Below are 12773 nucleotides of genomic sequence, written 5' to 3'. Positions count from 1 at the left end.
ACTTGTTGTGTTAGTTTGACCATGAATGATATAAAACATTGTTGAAGCAGCTGACTCCTCACACACAGCTTGGGTTTTAAAGTGTATTTTTAGAACCTCCTGCATATACATATATATATACATATATATATATATATATATTCTGTCACAACTTCTCGTTGTGTCACAGCATATAGGCAGTTAGTGTCCTTGTGTCACTTTGTGACACTTTACCTCAGTTCCTCTTTGCCAACATTTACATACGTGTTAAGTATTTGGAAATAGTCTGAAAACAACGGAATTGTAAAGGTCAGTTTTTTTTCTCCTTTGGCACTGAAATGACAATGACCTATAGTATAGTGACAGTGCTACAATATTTAGCACAGAGATCTTTTTTAAGGATCAATGTTATATAGTTATATTTATATCACAATGTATATTTGTACTGTAATGTACTTCTTGTGCCACTCTGAGCACATTTAAAAAGGCAACAATAATTCTCCTAACCTTGTCATATAGAAAAAACCTTAACTAGACTTCATTTGAAAATAAGCACACCTTAAGACTGTTACTAAACCAGAGTAGATTTTCTTGTATATAACTTTGTCATGTTACGCTAGCTCTTTGTCAAGTCAGAGAGTCAGAGAAAATGTTTTTATCTGTGGCCCATGTCGGCTGAAAAAAGTCTTCTCACGTTATTTAAACCCACCCTTGATGCACTTGATGATTTAAACTCGCCACAGCATGTGTTTGTCAGGTGCGAGCATCGCAGGGAGCAGGCAGGACCCAAATGCAGTACTGGAAAGACTCTTTCCGGTGCAGGAAGTTTATTAACAAAGTCCAAATTAACAAAACACGAAGAACTAACAGGCATGGAATTCTCGAGGAACACAAGGAAAACACGGAAACACGAGGAAACACAGAGTAGGAAACTCACGAACACGAAGATCTAACACAGTAACAATGATCAAACACACACCACCACAATCACAATGATCAAACCAAGACAGAGTGAGGGAGAAGGGTATATATACACAGGGAACACCAGGTGACACAAGTGAAGCTAATTAACCAAACAGGTGAGTGTGATCCCATGATTACCCCACAAAGAACACAGGAAAACACGGAAACAGACAGACATGACAGTGTTCTTGTTGTAGACACAGTGGGTGTTTTTATGATATATAATCTTTACAAGGTTATAAAGAACTGGGAACTGTGATTTGCACTCAGCGCTCAGGACAACACCTCTCCCCTCCCCATCGCTCTGTCCCTCCCTGAATTACTAACATTTACACTGAGCGTTTCCCTCCGGGAAGGAAAACGTTTAATGATGGTGAGACTGAGAAAACAGGTGTTTTTCTTGTTGGGCGTTTTTTTTTTTTTTTTTCAGTCACATATGGAGTGTGAATCACTACTAATTGCATGAAAGTGTAGGTGTGAGATGCAAACATAAACTCATTGTTGAGTTGACACTAGTGGTTTTGCAGGCTGTGTGTAGTTGTAGAAAAATGTTAGCTCTGTGCTGATAGAATTACTGGAAAACATTTAACAGCAGTTCAACTAAGGTTTTTGAAAAAGTTTATTTTACATCACAAGATGACCAACAACATACTGTACAAGGGAAACCTAAGGCAACTTGACATTTTGTAAAAAACCTACTCATTAAAAAGTGTCTTTCAGCTCTGTGTTTAATGATGGTTAGAAGACGTACGTGTGACGTAGACCGACTCGGTTTGGCAGAAGTTAGAAAACAACCTTGGCTTTAATCCTGAAGACACAGGAGAGTGTGGTTGGTGGAGAAAAACATCTTTAAAACTGGAGGGAAAAAACAACAAGAAAGAAAGAAGCCTTGGTTACAACAGAAATATAATTGGTTAAACTCACAGACAGGTGGAAACTGAGTGTTGAGGTTTAGCATTTCACAGTTAGAATGTTTTGGAAATGTGCTTCAGGTACGCAGCCAGGCATACCTAGGTTGACCATGCCCACATTTAAAACCCTGACCCAAACACACACACATGCTACCCACAAGGGAGGAAGGAAAGGAGGAGAGTGGGAGGAATGTAGGGAAGACGGGAGAGCCAGAATCCTGACATCACCTCAGAAGATTTTTGTTCTTCCATGTTTTCATTAAAAGGCTATCTGACAGATAAACTTCTGATGCTGTTTATAATAAACACATCTGTTCAACAGCCATTAGAACAAGGGCTTCTACTGGAGCTATGGCTGGTTAGTGTAACAGATTTATGAGCAGATTACTTTTCAAGACACTAAACGGCCAATTAGAAGTTCAAAGTCACACAGATAATGTAGCATTTACTGTTACTTTGCCGACACTGATTCAGTTACTACTGTACATGTAATGTTTCAATCAAACAATCAAAAATAGTTTTGATCAATTTAATAGACCAAACATAACAGTTGGGACTTATTGAACCCCCCCACTCCTTGGTGGAGGGGTCACAGCAGGTTAAATTAATTACATTTTTTAATTTATTATATGCAGCCACAGTGGTAAACATTGACTGGTTTGTAATTTTAGTTCCTTTTTTTCAGTGACAGCATCCATTTGGTGGATTTACAATGTTTAAAGAAAGCTCAGTTCAGTTTTCATTAACAGCTGTGAATGGGTCAACATGNGCTTGAGGGTAATCTGGTGTGAAAATAAGAAAATGTGCCCGATCTCTATACCGACTCCGTCTGTGGCGACCGCTCATTAAGATAAATTGATTCAGTGTTTTTATTGCATGACTTTTTATTTATTCCAGCTTTTTATAGAAGTGTATGCTCCTAGTTCTGTATTTGTACATTTAAAAAAGTATACCACAAATAGTAATAATAATATTATAATTAGTAATGCAACATCAGATGTTGCAGAAAGGTTGTGAGCGATGGAAAACTGAATATATGCAAGGCACATTTCACAACACATGACTCAACCTGAGCTTTGCAAAATGGAACCAGAGTTTCCAATAACAGCAGTGAAGCAAAAGTTCAGCGTTTCGAACCAGTCATGTTGCAACCAGTTCAACCATAGTCCTCTGAGTACAACACGTCATGGCAAGATGACAGACATACACATGATCAAACTTCTTTTTTGGGGAAATGAAAGTAGACTCTTGATAAAGCGAGTTTCCTTCCTACTGAAGCTGCGCTCTTGTACTGAGTGTGTTGGTTTGTGAGTGTCCACTCAGACGTCTCTTCTTGACAGGACGGCCTCTCAATCTGTGTGGATGTAACGCAGCGTAGATTTAATTCTGTGCAGATTAAAGATAATTCTGTTCCTACATCTGATTCAACCACTGACAGCTCTCTGCGGTCACTCCTCCATCCACCATGCCTTGTTTTGTGGCTACACTTGGACTCGTGCTACTTTGGAGACTTGTAAATCTCTCTGTAGCCAAGGACACTTGTGACATCTATGAGGCAGTAGGACAGAGTCTCACGCTCCCTTTTGCCTTTGTCGGCCTGACGAACACGCACGTGCTGCGATGGACTCACAACAAGACCATCATATTTTACAGACAGAACGGAAGAGTGTCCGTGGGGAAGAAAGAGGACATCTCTGCAGCAGGGGCTCTGCAGCTGAAGAACATACAGTTTTCACATGCAGGGGATTATCGGGCCGATTTGCGGCATCTGAACGGCACTTTGGACCTAACCTGGAGTGGACGTCTCTGTGTGATGGACAAGGTCTTGAAACCCGAGCTGACTTACGTGTGTGATATCAAGTCCAATGCGGTGAAACTCAACTGCTTTGTGGCCAAACCTCAGGGGTTGACATTCTCCTGGACTCTGGATGAAAAGACACTGACAAGTGAAACAAGACAAATGTTGAGCGTATCCCTGGCACAGCTGACAGGCCAGAGGAACTTCTCGTGTGGTGTGGCGAACAGAGTCAGCAAGGTCAGAAGTGACACCGTTCGTCCAGTTTGTAACAAACCGCTGACGTCCCCTGACTCTTCTCTGCTTTGTTTCAAACGCACCGCCGTTGTGGCAGTGTTGGCAGGAGGACTGGGTCTGATTCTGCTTCTGCTCATCCTCGTCATCACCGTATGTTGCTGCTTCAGATACAAAAAAATGTCCCCACAGTCCAAGGAAGGACACCGAGTCAAGATGTTGTCTTTGAGCAAGCGAGTGTCAGTTTCCACCAGTGTAGACTATGAGACCATGAACCCCACTGAGACCTCTCTTCCTCCTTCCCCCAGTCCCTTACCGAAAACCTGTTACCAGAATGTCTGTCCTCCTGAATCTTCCATTGGTAACAAGCCACTGGAGGTGAGCACAGGTGCTGTGAACAAAGACCCTTCACCAGTTCCGAAACCCAGGACAAGAAAAATTGAAATGTCCCTGGAACACAGTGTGGGTCAGTGAAAAACAAAAATACAAAAAAATAAAAATACCAAAGCCAAATCTCTCCATTTTCCCCGGTTTAAAGACTTTGTTACTGTTATTATTAGAGACGTTCTTGTTGGTGGAATTCTGGAGGATGTTTTTCAACACAATCTGCTTCTTTGCCAGGGCTAAAACCAAGATCATTTCAAATGTGTTTTTCATTTTAGTGAATCTGTAACAAACTTTGATAATTTATACATGTTTCCATCCAAGTTTGGTTAAAAAAGTGATATTTGCTGTCAGAGAGCTGCAAAACTAATGCTCAACGATGGACAAAGATACAGAAATAAAAGCTAGTGGAGGAGTTTGACAGATGTTTTAGTTGTTAAAATTTTTATTAAAATTATACTCCATTATGATATTGTAATATAAGGTATAAAGGATGTCTTATGTCCAGGATTTTTTAAACATTTATCAATGCCCAGATTTAAATGTCTTATGTCTCTTTTACGAATGAAGGAGGAATAGTTACTATTAGAGACTTTGCAGTGAAAATGTTGAATGACTGTACAGAAACTAAACTGTTTCTCTTGTAGCTGTGATGTAACTTTCCCCTGTTTATCATTTATAACCAGACAATAAGACAAATTATATGTAAAACCACACCATTCTTTCACCATTCAATTAACAAGACTGGTGGGTGAAGATGACATAAAACACAAATGTATTAGACAGAAGGGACAAGTACAGGCTTGTCTCTTCTGTCTAATATTTTTATCCTCTGAGTATTAATTCTGTACATACATCCATACTGTGTGTTTACCTTGTTTCTACTAAATGAAGTTGTTTAAAATCTTTGGCTCTCTCTCCTCTGTGGAAGCATCATTAAAGCGGCTTATCTGTGTCAAACACGGCCCATTGTTGCCACTGCTTACATGTCAGCATTCCTGTACTTATGAAAATTTGCTTGCTAGCAAGAAGTTATTAAAGGGGAAGGAAATCAATGGAGGAATGGATTAGCTCAGTCAAATATCTGTTATCTCTAATGGCTGAATGCTAATCCGCACATGAAAGTGTTTGCTCTCTGGCCTAATGCTGTGTGACAGCCACATAATGGAAACCCCCTCAGCGTCATCGCCCAAAACTTACAAGCCAATGTCATCTTTTGTCAGGCAGCGCTCCAATACTGCTGCCTGGCTGTATTTACATGGCTGAGATTTCAGCCCAGCCGGTTGGGATTTGGTTGCAAAGCCGAACGTTATTTGTCTTCCTTAAGAAAGGCCGAGACTCGCCTGTGAATCCACTGTCTCACTTCCCCATAACAACTAAAGATGCACATAAAAATAGAAACTTACTCAGGTATGCTCCTTTCCCACACACAGGTCACACTGTGTACATCATATACAGTGCAGTACCCTAAAGGAGTGTAATGGAACGCTTGTTTGGTGCCTGTGCCAGATCTTCCATACCAGAAGGGAAATACTTTTTAAATGTGTCTAATCAGTGGCTCTTGGAGTCTGGAGGATATTCCCTTTTGATGTGTGTGTGGGTGTGTGTGTTCAGGAAAAGGGTCAATTACCCACGGAAGGTATTTATACCCGTGTCAGATCAGTCCTAATACAGTTCTCTTCTTGCCAAGTCTGGAGGGAAACATATCAGAGAATCAAGGGTCAGCACAGTGGTCTTTTTCATCCTGTACTCTCTGAAAGTACAGGCACCATTATCACCAATTAGCATTCTTTGAGCCAATTTAGCAGCGTGACCTCAATCCTTCTGCTGTAATGTACAATATATAAAACTGTGAATTTAGATGAAAAGAGAATAAATAACATCTTCTATGTGTTTTACAGCTTAAGAAAATCCATAAACCCGAGCAATAGCTTTACATTAGAATTTTGAACTTTGCCAATTTAGCAATGTGACCTCACTTCTTTTGTAATGTAAAGCAACAAAAAACTGTGTTAGTTAAACAGAAAAAAGTAACTTTAAATAAAAAATTTGCATTTTTTTAAAAATTGCATTTTTTTTAGCCAATTAGTTAACATGACCTCACTCCTCCCATAATGTAAAACACACAAAATGGTGAGTTAGTAAAACAAAAATTCAAGTGAACCTCTGAGTCCACACCCACACCCACTGGGTTTTATAGCATTTTTTTAAAAGTATAATAATCCTTAGCACTAGCTTTAAAACAAAAACTCACACTGAAACCCAACTAAAGCCTCTAGTGAGTAACTTCTATTTTTAAAAATAATGTCTCTAGCGTAAACTTATAGAGAGCGAAGGTTGTGACCCAGTGTATAATATAGGTTTAATGCACAGTGTGTGGCTGTCTACACTGCACTAAATCAGTTTCACAAATTTGCTGAGGAATCAAGCTGCCCTGACTTTTAATGGCGGCAGAATGGTTTCCAGACCTCACACACACTGGATGTCTGGATCCCATAACAGCTCAGCAGTCGTCAACATCGGGCTGAATCTAATCCGACTTGGTAATAGACGGGGTCTGTGAAAAGGGAGTGCAACGGCGCTAGTGTACACGTGATTTCCCTCACACGACAAGTTGTGGTAATCAAGGTGTCATCGGAGTGGGAGGCTACTTTGAAGCTATATACTTATCAGTACTGAATATCTTTGCTAAATATTTGCGATTTTCAGTTTTGTATTTATTTCAGGTACTTGTTCATTTGCTCATTTTTTTTTGTTAAATGATTTAACACCTTAAATCTCTTTTGCACTGCTTAACTAATTTTACTCCATCTCTATATTTTGTAAATCTATGCTGTATTGAAGAATCTGTGCACAAATATATTTCATTATGTAATCATAACAAAAAGCTGTTAAGATAGATATATAGATAGCTCTTTATTAATGCCTCAGGAGTTTAAGAAGTAACTTTTTAGTGGACTTGATACACACTTTATACAGTAGTATGTACAATTTATTTGGATCTGCTGAAGTATGATGTTGCTCCTTTATTGTTGCTTTATGTACTACTTCTAAATGATTTTATTTTTAAGTTATTGACACTAAAACCAGGGCTTTTAAACAAACCCTGGTGGCCAATAGTGGTACTGAAAGCCCCAAAATGTAAAGCTGGCAAAGACACAAGTAATTTAAACAATCATTTAAATGAGCTTTTATTACTTACCCTTGCTACTGGACACATGTTCGAAAAGTTTTTTTTTGCGCTTAAAGCTGCCCCCTGGTCACTTAGGTGATGAGTTAAAAGCAGAACTTAAAATGCAGGGGTGTGCTGTGTCACAATGACAAGTAGTTCACTTTCCTTTCCTTAAAGCCAGATTTTTAACCAATTTATTTCTGCTGTTTTCCACTGTTTGAATATTTTCTCAGCACATATGAGCGATATTAACAATTGCTCCTTCACTCCACTTTTTTCATTCATTAGTTTGTCACTGGCAAGATAATTCTTATTGTAACTAAATCCAGGTGAAGCTCCCATCAAGGGATGAATCTAAACAAACACTCCCGCAGAATCAGTTGCAGACAGCAGAGGGACCAAACTCCAGTTTATAGATTTGGCAGCAGCAGACCTATCATTTCCACCACGGCCCCAGCTCTGTAATAAAAGTGCTTCTATCAGCCAAATAACCCAACTGTGGTCTTGCACCTGATATAAATCAGATGGAAGAAAAATTCCACCCCTCGCTCTAATGAGCATCCTGTGTAGACAGAGTCAATGTGCATACTGAGATCAAACATTACTGCAACATTCTTCTGCATGTGTGTGTGTTTACACAAAATTAGTACCTGGCACAAAAATGCAAAAACGCAAACAAAAAAAAAAGAAAATCAACATCAATGCACTGCCACAAAAAAAAATTCTACCTTTTTACATGAACGTGGCTGTTTGCTTTCACATGTACTTTGGAGTATTTAAGATGATCCTGTCAGATATGTTTAATTTTCTTGGTGGTACATCAGGTAGAGATGATGTGGATTGTTGAAAGCCTTTGTCCAGACCTGTGGTCATATCTCCTGTCAGACAAAAACAACCCTTCAGCCCCATTGTGTTTGTGGATTCATGCAGGAATAACAGCATGTCAGTTAAAGGCTCTGTGACAATGGCTCAAGATGAGAGAGGTGCAAAAGGTGGGACAAATGCCTAACAACACAGGCTTTTGCTTTGGCTATGCTGTCTATCTAACAAAGCATCAACAAAACACTCCACTGCTCTCCCTCTGTGTGGCCTTGGTTTCTTCAAACATTGTTGACAGGCACGCTGATATTTGCTTAAACTACCCTAAAAAGCGTTTTATCACAAAAAGAGATAAGAGAAAAATGTCGATTTGGAGGATTTTTGTTGCGGTCACGGGACCAACTGGTGGAAATAGTAAAGGCACAGAAAGACATACTCCTTCTTCTGTGCCAATTAGTTTTAGTCAAGTTGCTCCTTATGGCAAGTTACAGACCATGTGGTCAAAGTTGCAACTGATTTTGTCCTTTGTGCCAGTAAATGTGTCTTGGGCAGATGGCCGCTTTTTGTGGACGAGTGGAGGCACCAGATGGAGTGTTAGAGCGAAAGACCGTTTTCTGAGTTGACTATTGGTACATGCAGCCACATTCATCAGACGCAGGATGAGAATGAGGACTTTGTGTTCAGTTTGTCTGTAGTAATGAACATAAATAAGAGAGTTGATATAAAAAAACAATCAGTTTAGGTTTGGTTTAATAAACTAAAGTTAGGTTTATGACCTTGTTAAATCTCGGTGAAGAACAGTAAATGAAAGTATGCGTATCATTTTACTTAAAAGTCTGTTTCCATGTTCTATCTTGTGAAAAAAATAAACAAGACAGTCTGTGCAGCGTGAAAACAATGAGCCAAGAAACATGGCTCTAATCCGCTCTTAGCTACCTTGACAAGTGTTCCCCCGTGACCGCAACCGTTATTTCTCATTAGCTTAGCAAAAGTTTCCACTGACCGCGCAACACGTTGTCTCAAAATAGCAGAAAATATGAAAAGAGCTACAATGTCTACATGTGATTTTCTCCCTCCACTTACACCAATAGGGTGTCACATATGTCATCACATGACACGGTGTGAGTGTGAGAGAATGGATTATTCGGTTTCAAGCCCACAAGCCTGAGTTTTAGTGCGAATTCAGGAGAAGAAAGGCGTCATTCTGTCAGGAGGTTTAAAGAACCCAGATGACGTGGAGCAAAACAGTGTGTGAGACTGTCCAGAGAGCTCATATGATTGGAGTGGAAAGCTATTAACAATAATAAAAAAAAAAACTCCTCCTACTGTCCGGCACAGCTACTGACCACAGCTCACACTGAACACTGCGTCTGGGCTTTGCACCAATTATTTCAACGATCCTGACACTGGGGGCAGCATATTCCAGTCTGCTCTATAGTCTTACAGTTTATGATGGAAAAGTATTTTCTGCACTGAGACTGTGTTTGCTGCTGCTGTTTCATGTGGTGACTGCAGGAACCCTAGTGCAGCTCTGCAGAGAATTTATTTTTTTGTCAAAATGCTGTGATCTTATTTTGTTTTTTAAACAATATTTGTAAAACTTTAATGTGCTCTACTTTGTATTTTTATATATATTAGCTCAATATTATTCACTCTAGTGGTGCTCGAAATGGACCTTTTTGCCAATTTGCCAATATTCCAATACTGACCAGGACATAGTTTCCTATTCATCATCTGATAATAATCTTAATAATAATTTAATGTAAAAACTGTCCATTTAGGCAGAATATTTAACACAAATAAAATTGACTTGACTTTTTATCACACAAGTGCACGTGTGATTGGCACATACCTGTGGATCCCAGGGGTTGAGGAGACCTCTGTCAGTTGGGCCAGGCCCGTTGTTGTGAAAAGGTGAGCAGCTCATGACCCAGACACACAGCTGTTTGAAAATGGATCATTCAATCTCAGCCAGTTAAAGTCAAAAATCGACTCCTTTTCCTACTAAAACAGCGGAGGTCAGGCTCATGGTCCGACTACTGGCAACAGATGGTATTGCAGCAATCGTGCCGGGCCCCCCAGAAAGAATGCATCTTCTTTTTCTTTCGGCTTTGTCCCTTTTTTCAGGCCCAGCAAGAACTTACATTATTTCTTATATCTTTTATGTATTATCTGATGCTGAACGATGTTTTATTTTGAAGAATTACCGGATTCTCTCCGCCGCATTTGTCTATGACTCACACTTCACACATGTCAGATGCCTGCCGCGGCCACGTCTTACCTACATCCGCTACCTTCTTTAAAGGTTTGCTGCGGCCGGTAATTAAAGTGACCACCTCTCTCTCCCGCTTTACGTTTTATTGCACAGCTTACTTACTTAATTGAAAATAAACTATTTTATGTGCCTGGCTGTCTATTAGCGCGCCTATCGGTGCAGTCGATAGCGACGATGGCCCACTTCATGCGTAAGGCGGTAGCTGGTAGGCTGACCGTGGTGTGTCAAACAAATTGCTGATTCGCAGCAATCACACACACTTTAGTGTCTAAAATCGTAGAGCGCGTCGTTATTTTGATACTGTAAAGGCGTCCATGTGCAGTGTGCCACAACAAGAAGACGCCACCTTTTGGCTGAGACCGGTGGATGGAGATTCTGAACCAGCATTCTGCAATCGGTGTAAATCGGCTCTTCTGACGGGCATGGCAGTGGATCTGATGGGAAACGACGCGGTGCACCTGGCTCTCACAGGAAGGACACAACAACAATCAACCAAAAGTAAGTAGTATTTTTTCTGCTAACTAAATGACACTGAGTTGGATAAAATTACTGCAGTAGAAGTTACCAGTGTTTACCATGCAGCGCAATATACGCATTTATATCGGTTAACCAACTGCATCAAATCTCAAGAGAGATTCAGGTCAAGAGCCCATTTGCACATAGCTGTGTAGAGTTCTACAACAATGCATAATATATATTCATGGCGAGTGAATCTTGTTGTAGTCTAGGTTTTAACGTTTGGTTGTTTTTCTGCAACCAATATGTTTCAGAAACTTGCTATTCCTACTGCCGAGAAAGGGTGTTGGTCTGCCACTTGCTGGATTGTGATGCAAAATCTGTTGGTGTTGTTGGAGTTGTTGGTTTTACAGAGACCTGTTGGCATTGAAATTGTTGAATTTGACATCAGGTAATATTTTGTTGTGCCTTAACTGCTCATTTTATGTCAAATGTGTAAGAATTAAGATAGCTCATCAATAATTACAGTATGTCACCTTGAAAAATGTGTGCTTTTTAGATTTTATGTCTTGGGTACTATAGAGCTTTTGTTTGTTTTGTGAGTTAAAAGGTGAGATACGTGCATGTTACTTGGTAAAAAATATGGTTGGTTTTAAATGATTGTGACTTGTCCCACATTCTTCTCTGTTTAGAGGTGGTCACCCTAGGATTGCTGCTCTAGAGAATAACTGAAGTGCTTAAAATGTCTTGCACCAGCACTCCACTATTACTTTGATTCACAGGATTCTAATGTTTTACTGAATTCTGAGGAAGTGATGAGTATGTGATACCACACACGCTTCCAAATCCTTCTTCTTAACCACTTGTTTCCTAATCCATCTTCCTTATTATCTACAAAAAATGTGTCAGTTTTTTCTTGAAATTACTCTCACACGACATAAAAAACTTTGAAGCAGTGTTTTTGATACATTATTGCCATCTGCTGGTCATAAAACGCAGACGCTCATTACGGCTTTAGTTATGTATTGGGTTAGTTGATGTTTAAGTGGTTTTCACAAAAGCCTGAACTTCAGAATTTTTTAGAATTTAGAATTGAATTTAGTATATCATCATGTTGGACAAATGTTGAAAAATTATGATTTACATTATTGCCAATTTTGTTTCAAGTGTAACGTTTTCTGCATGTTTAGAGTATTAGAGCATTTTCATATTTTGTTCAGAAAAAAACAAAATTCGTAATTTTTTTGAGCATATGGTTTTTGGTCAGATCATGATGATTTTTCAAAATTTTTGAAAATTAATTTTACAACAATTTTAAACAAAATTTTTTGGTTTGTGACCAAAAATGACAAATTTTTTTATAAAAAAAAAATTCAAAAGTGTTCTCTAAATGCGCTAATTTAATGAGAAAAATCAAGGAAAAGATAGAATTTTGAAAAATATTTTGTCAAAATATTGTCATTTGTGACCAAAAATGACACGAAAAGTTCACATTTTGACAGAAAATTTTATGCAAAAAAACAAAAACAAAACTTGTTTATATGGCCTAATTTAATGCGGAACATGGTGGAAAAAAAACATTTTGGAGAATAGTTTAATAAATATTTTCATCAAATTTGTTTTAGTTTTTGACCAAAAATGACACAAAAAGTTCACATTTTAATAGATTTTATAAAAAAAAATATTTAAAAAGTGTTCTCTAAATGCCCTTATGTGATACATGCAGGAAAAGATGGAATTTTGAAAAATAATTCTACGAAATATTTTGTCAAAATATTGTCATTT

At 38.8% G+C, this 12773-nt stretch overlaps 1 protein-coding gene and 1 long non-coding RNA gene across 2 annotated transcripts; one reads left to right on the top strand and one right to left on the bottom strand.

Annotated features, from left to right (window-relative positions):
* Positions 1-1352: 1352 nt before the first annotated feature.
* LOC112487130 (uncharacterized) lies at positions 1353-11182 on the bottom strand. The gene is made up of 3 exons (XR_003049927.1): positions 10110-11182; positions 8167-8316; positions 1353-1797 (listed from the first exon to the last, which is right to left on the bottom strand). It is a non-coding gene; the product is annotated as an uncharacterized LOC112487130 (long non-coding RNA).
* Positions 2629-5226, top strand: LOC103380121 (uncharacterized). Its single transcript, XM_008311940.3, has one exon. It carries the CDS (start codon positions 3319-3321, stop codon positions 4354-4356), a length of 1038 nt encoding a protein of 345 aa, XP_008310162.1. The 5' UTR covers positions 2629-3318; the 3' UTR covers positions 4357-5226.
* Positions 11183-12773: the final 1591 nt, after the last annotated feature.

The sequence above is a fragment of the Cynoglossus semilaevis genome, chromosome 6 (assembly GCF_000523025.1).
Source record: "Cynoglossus semilaevis isolate Cse_v1.0 chromosome 6, Cse_v1.0, whole genome shotgun sequence".
Lineage (NCBI taxonomy): Eukaryota > Metazoa > Chordata > Actinopteri > Pleuronectiformes > Cynoglossidae > Cynoglossus > Cynoglossus semilaevis.
The sequence above is the reverse complement of the archived record's forward strand: the minus strand, read 5'-3'. Positions and strand labels throughout refer to the sequence as shown.

Excerpts from the sequence above, each read along its gene's own strand:
- LOC103380121 (XM_008311940.3), top strand. The coding sequence starts at position 3,319 with ATGCCTTGTTTTGTGGCTACACTTGGACTCGTGCTACTTTGGAGACTT.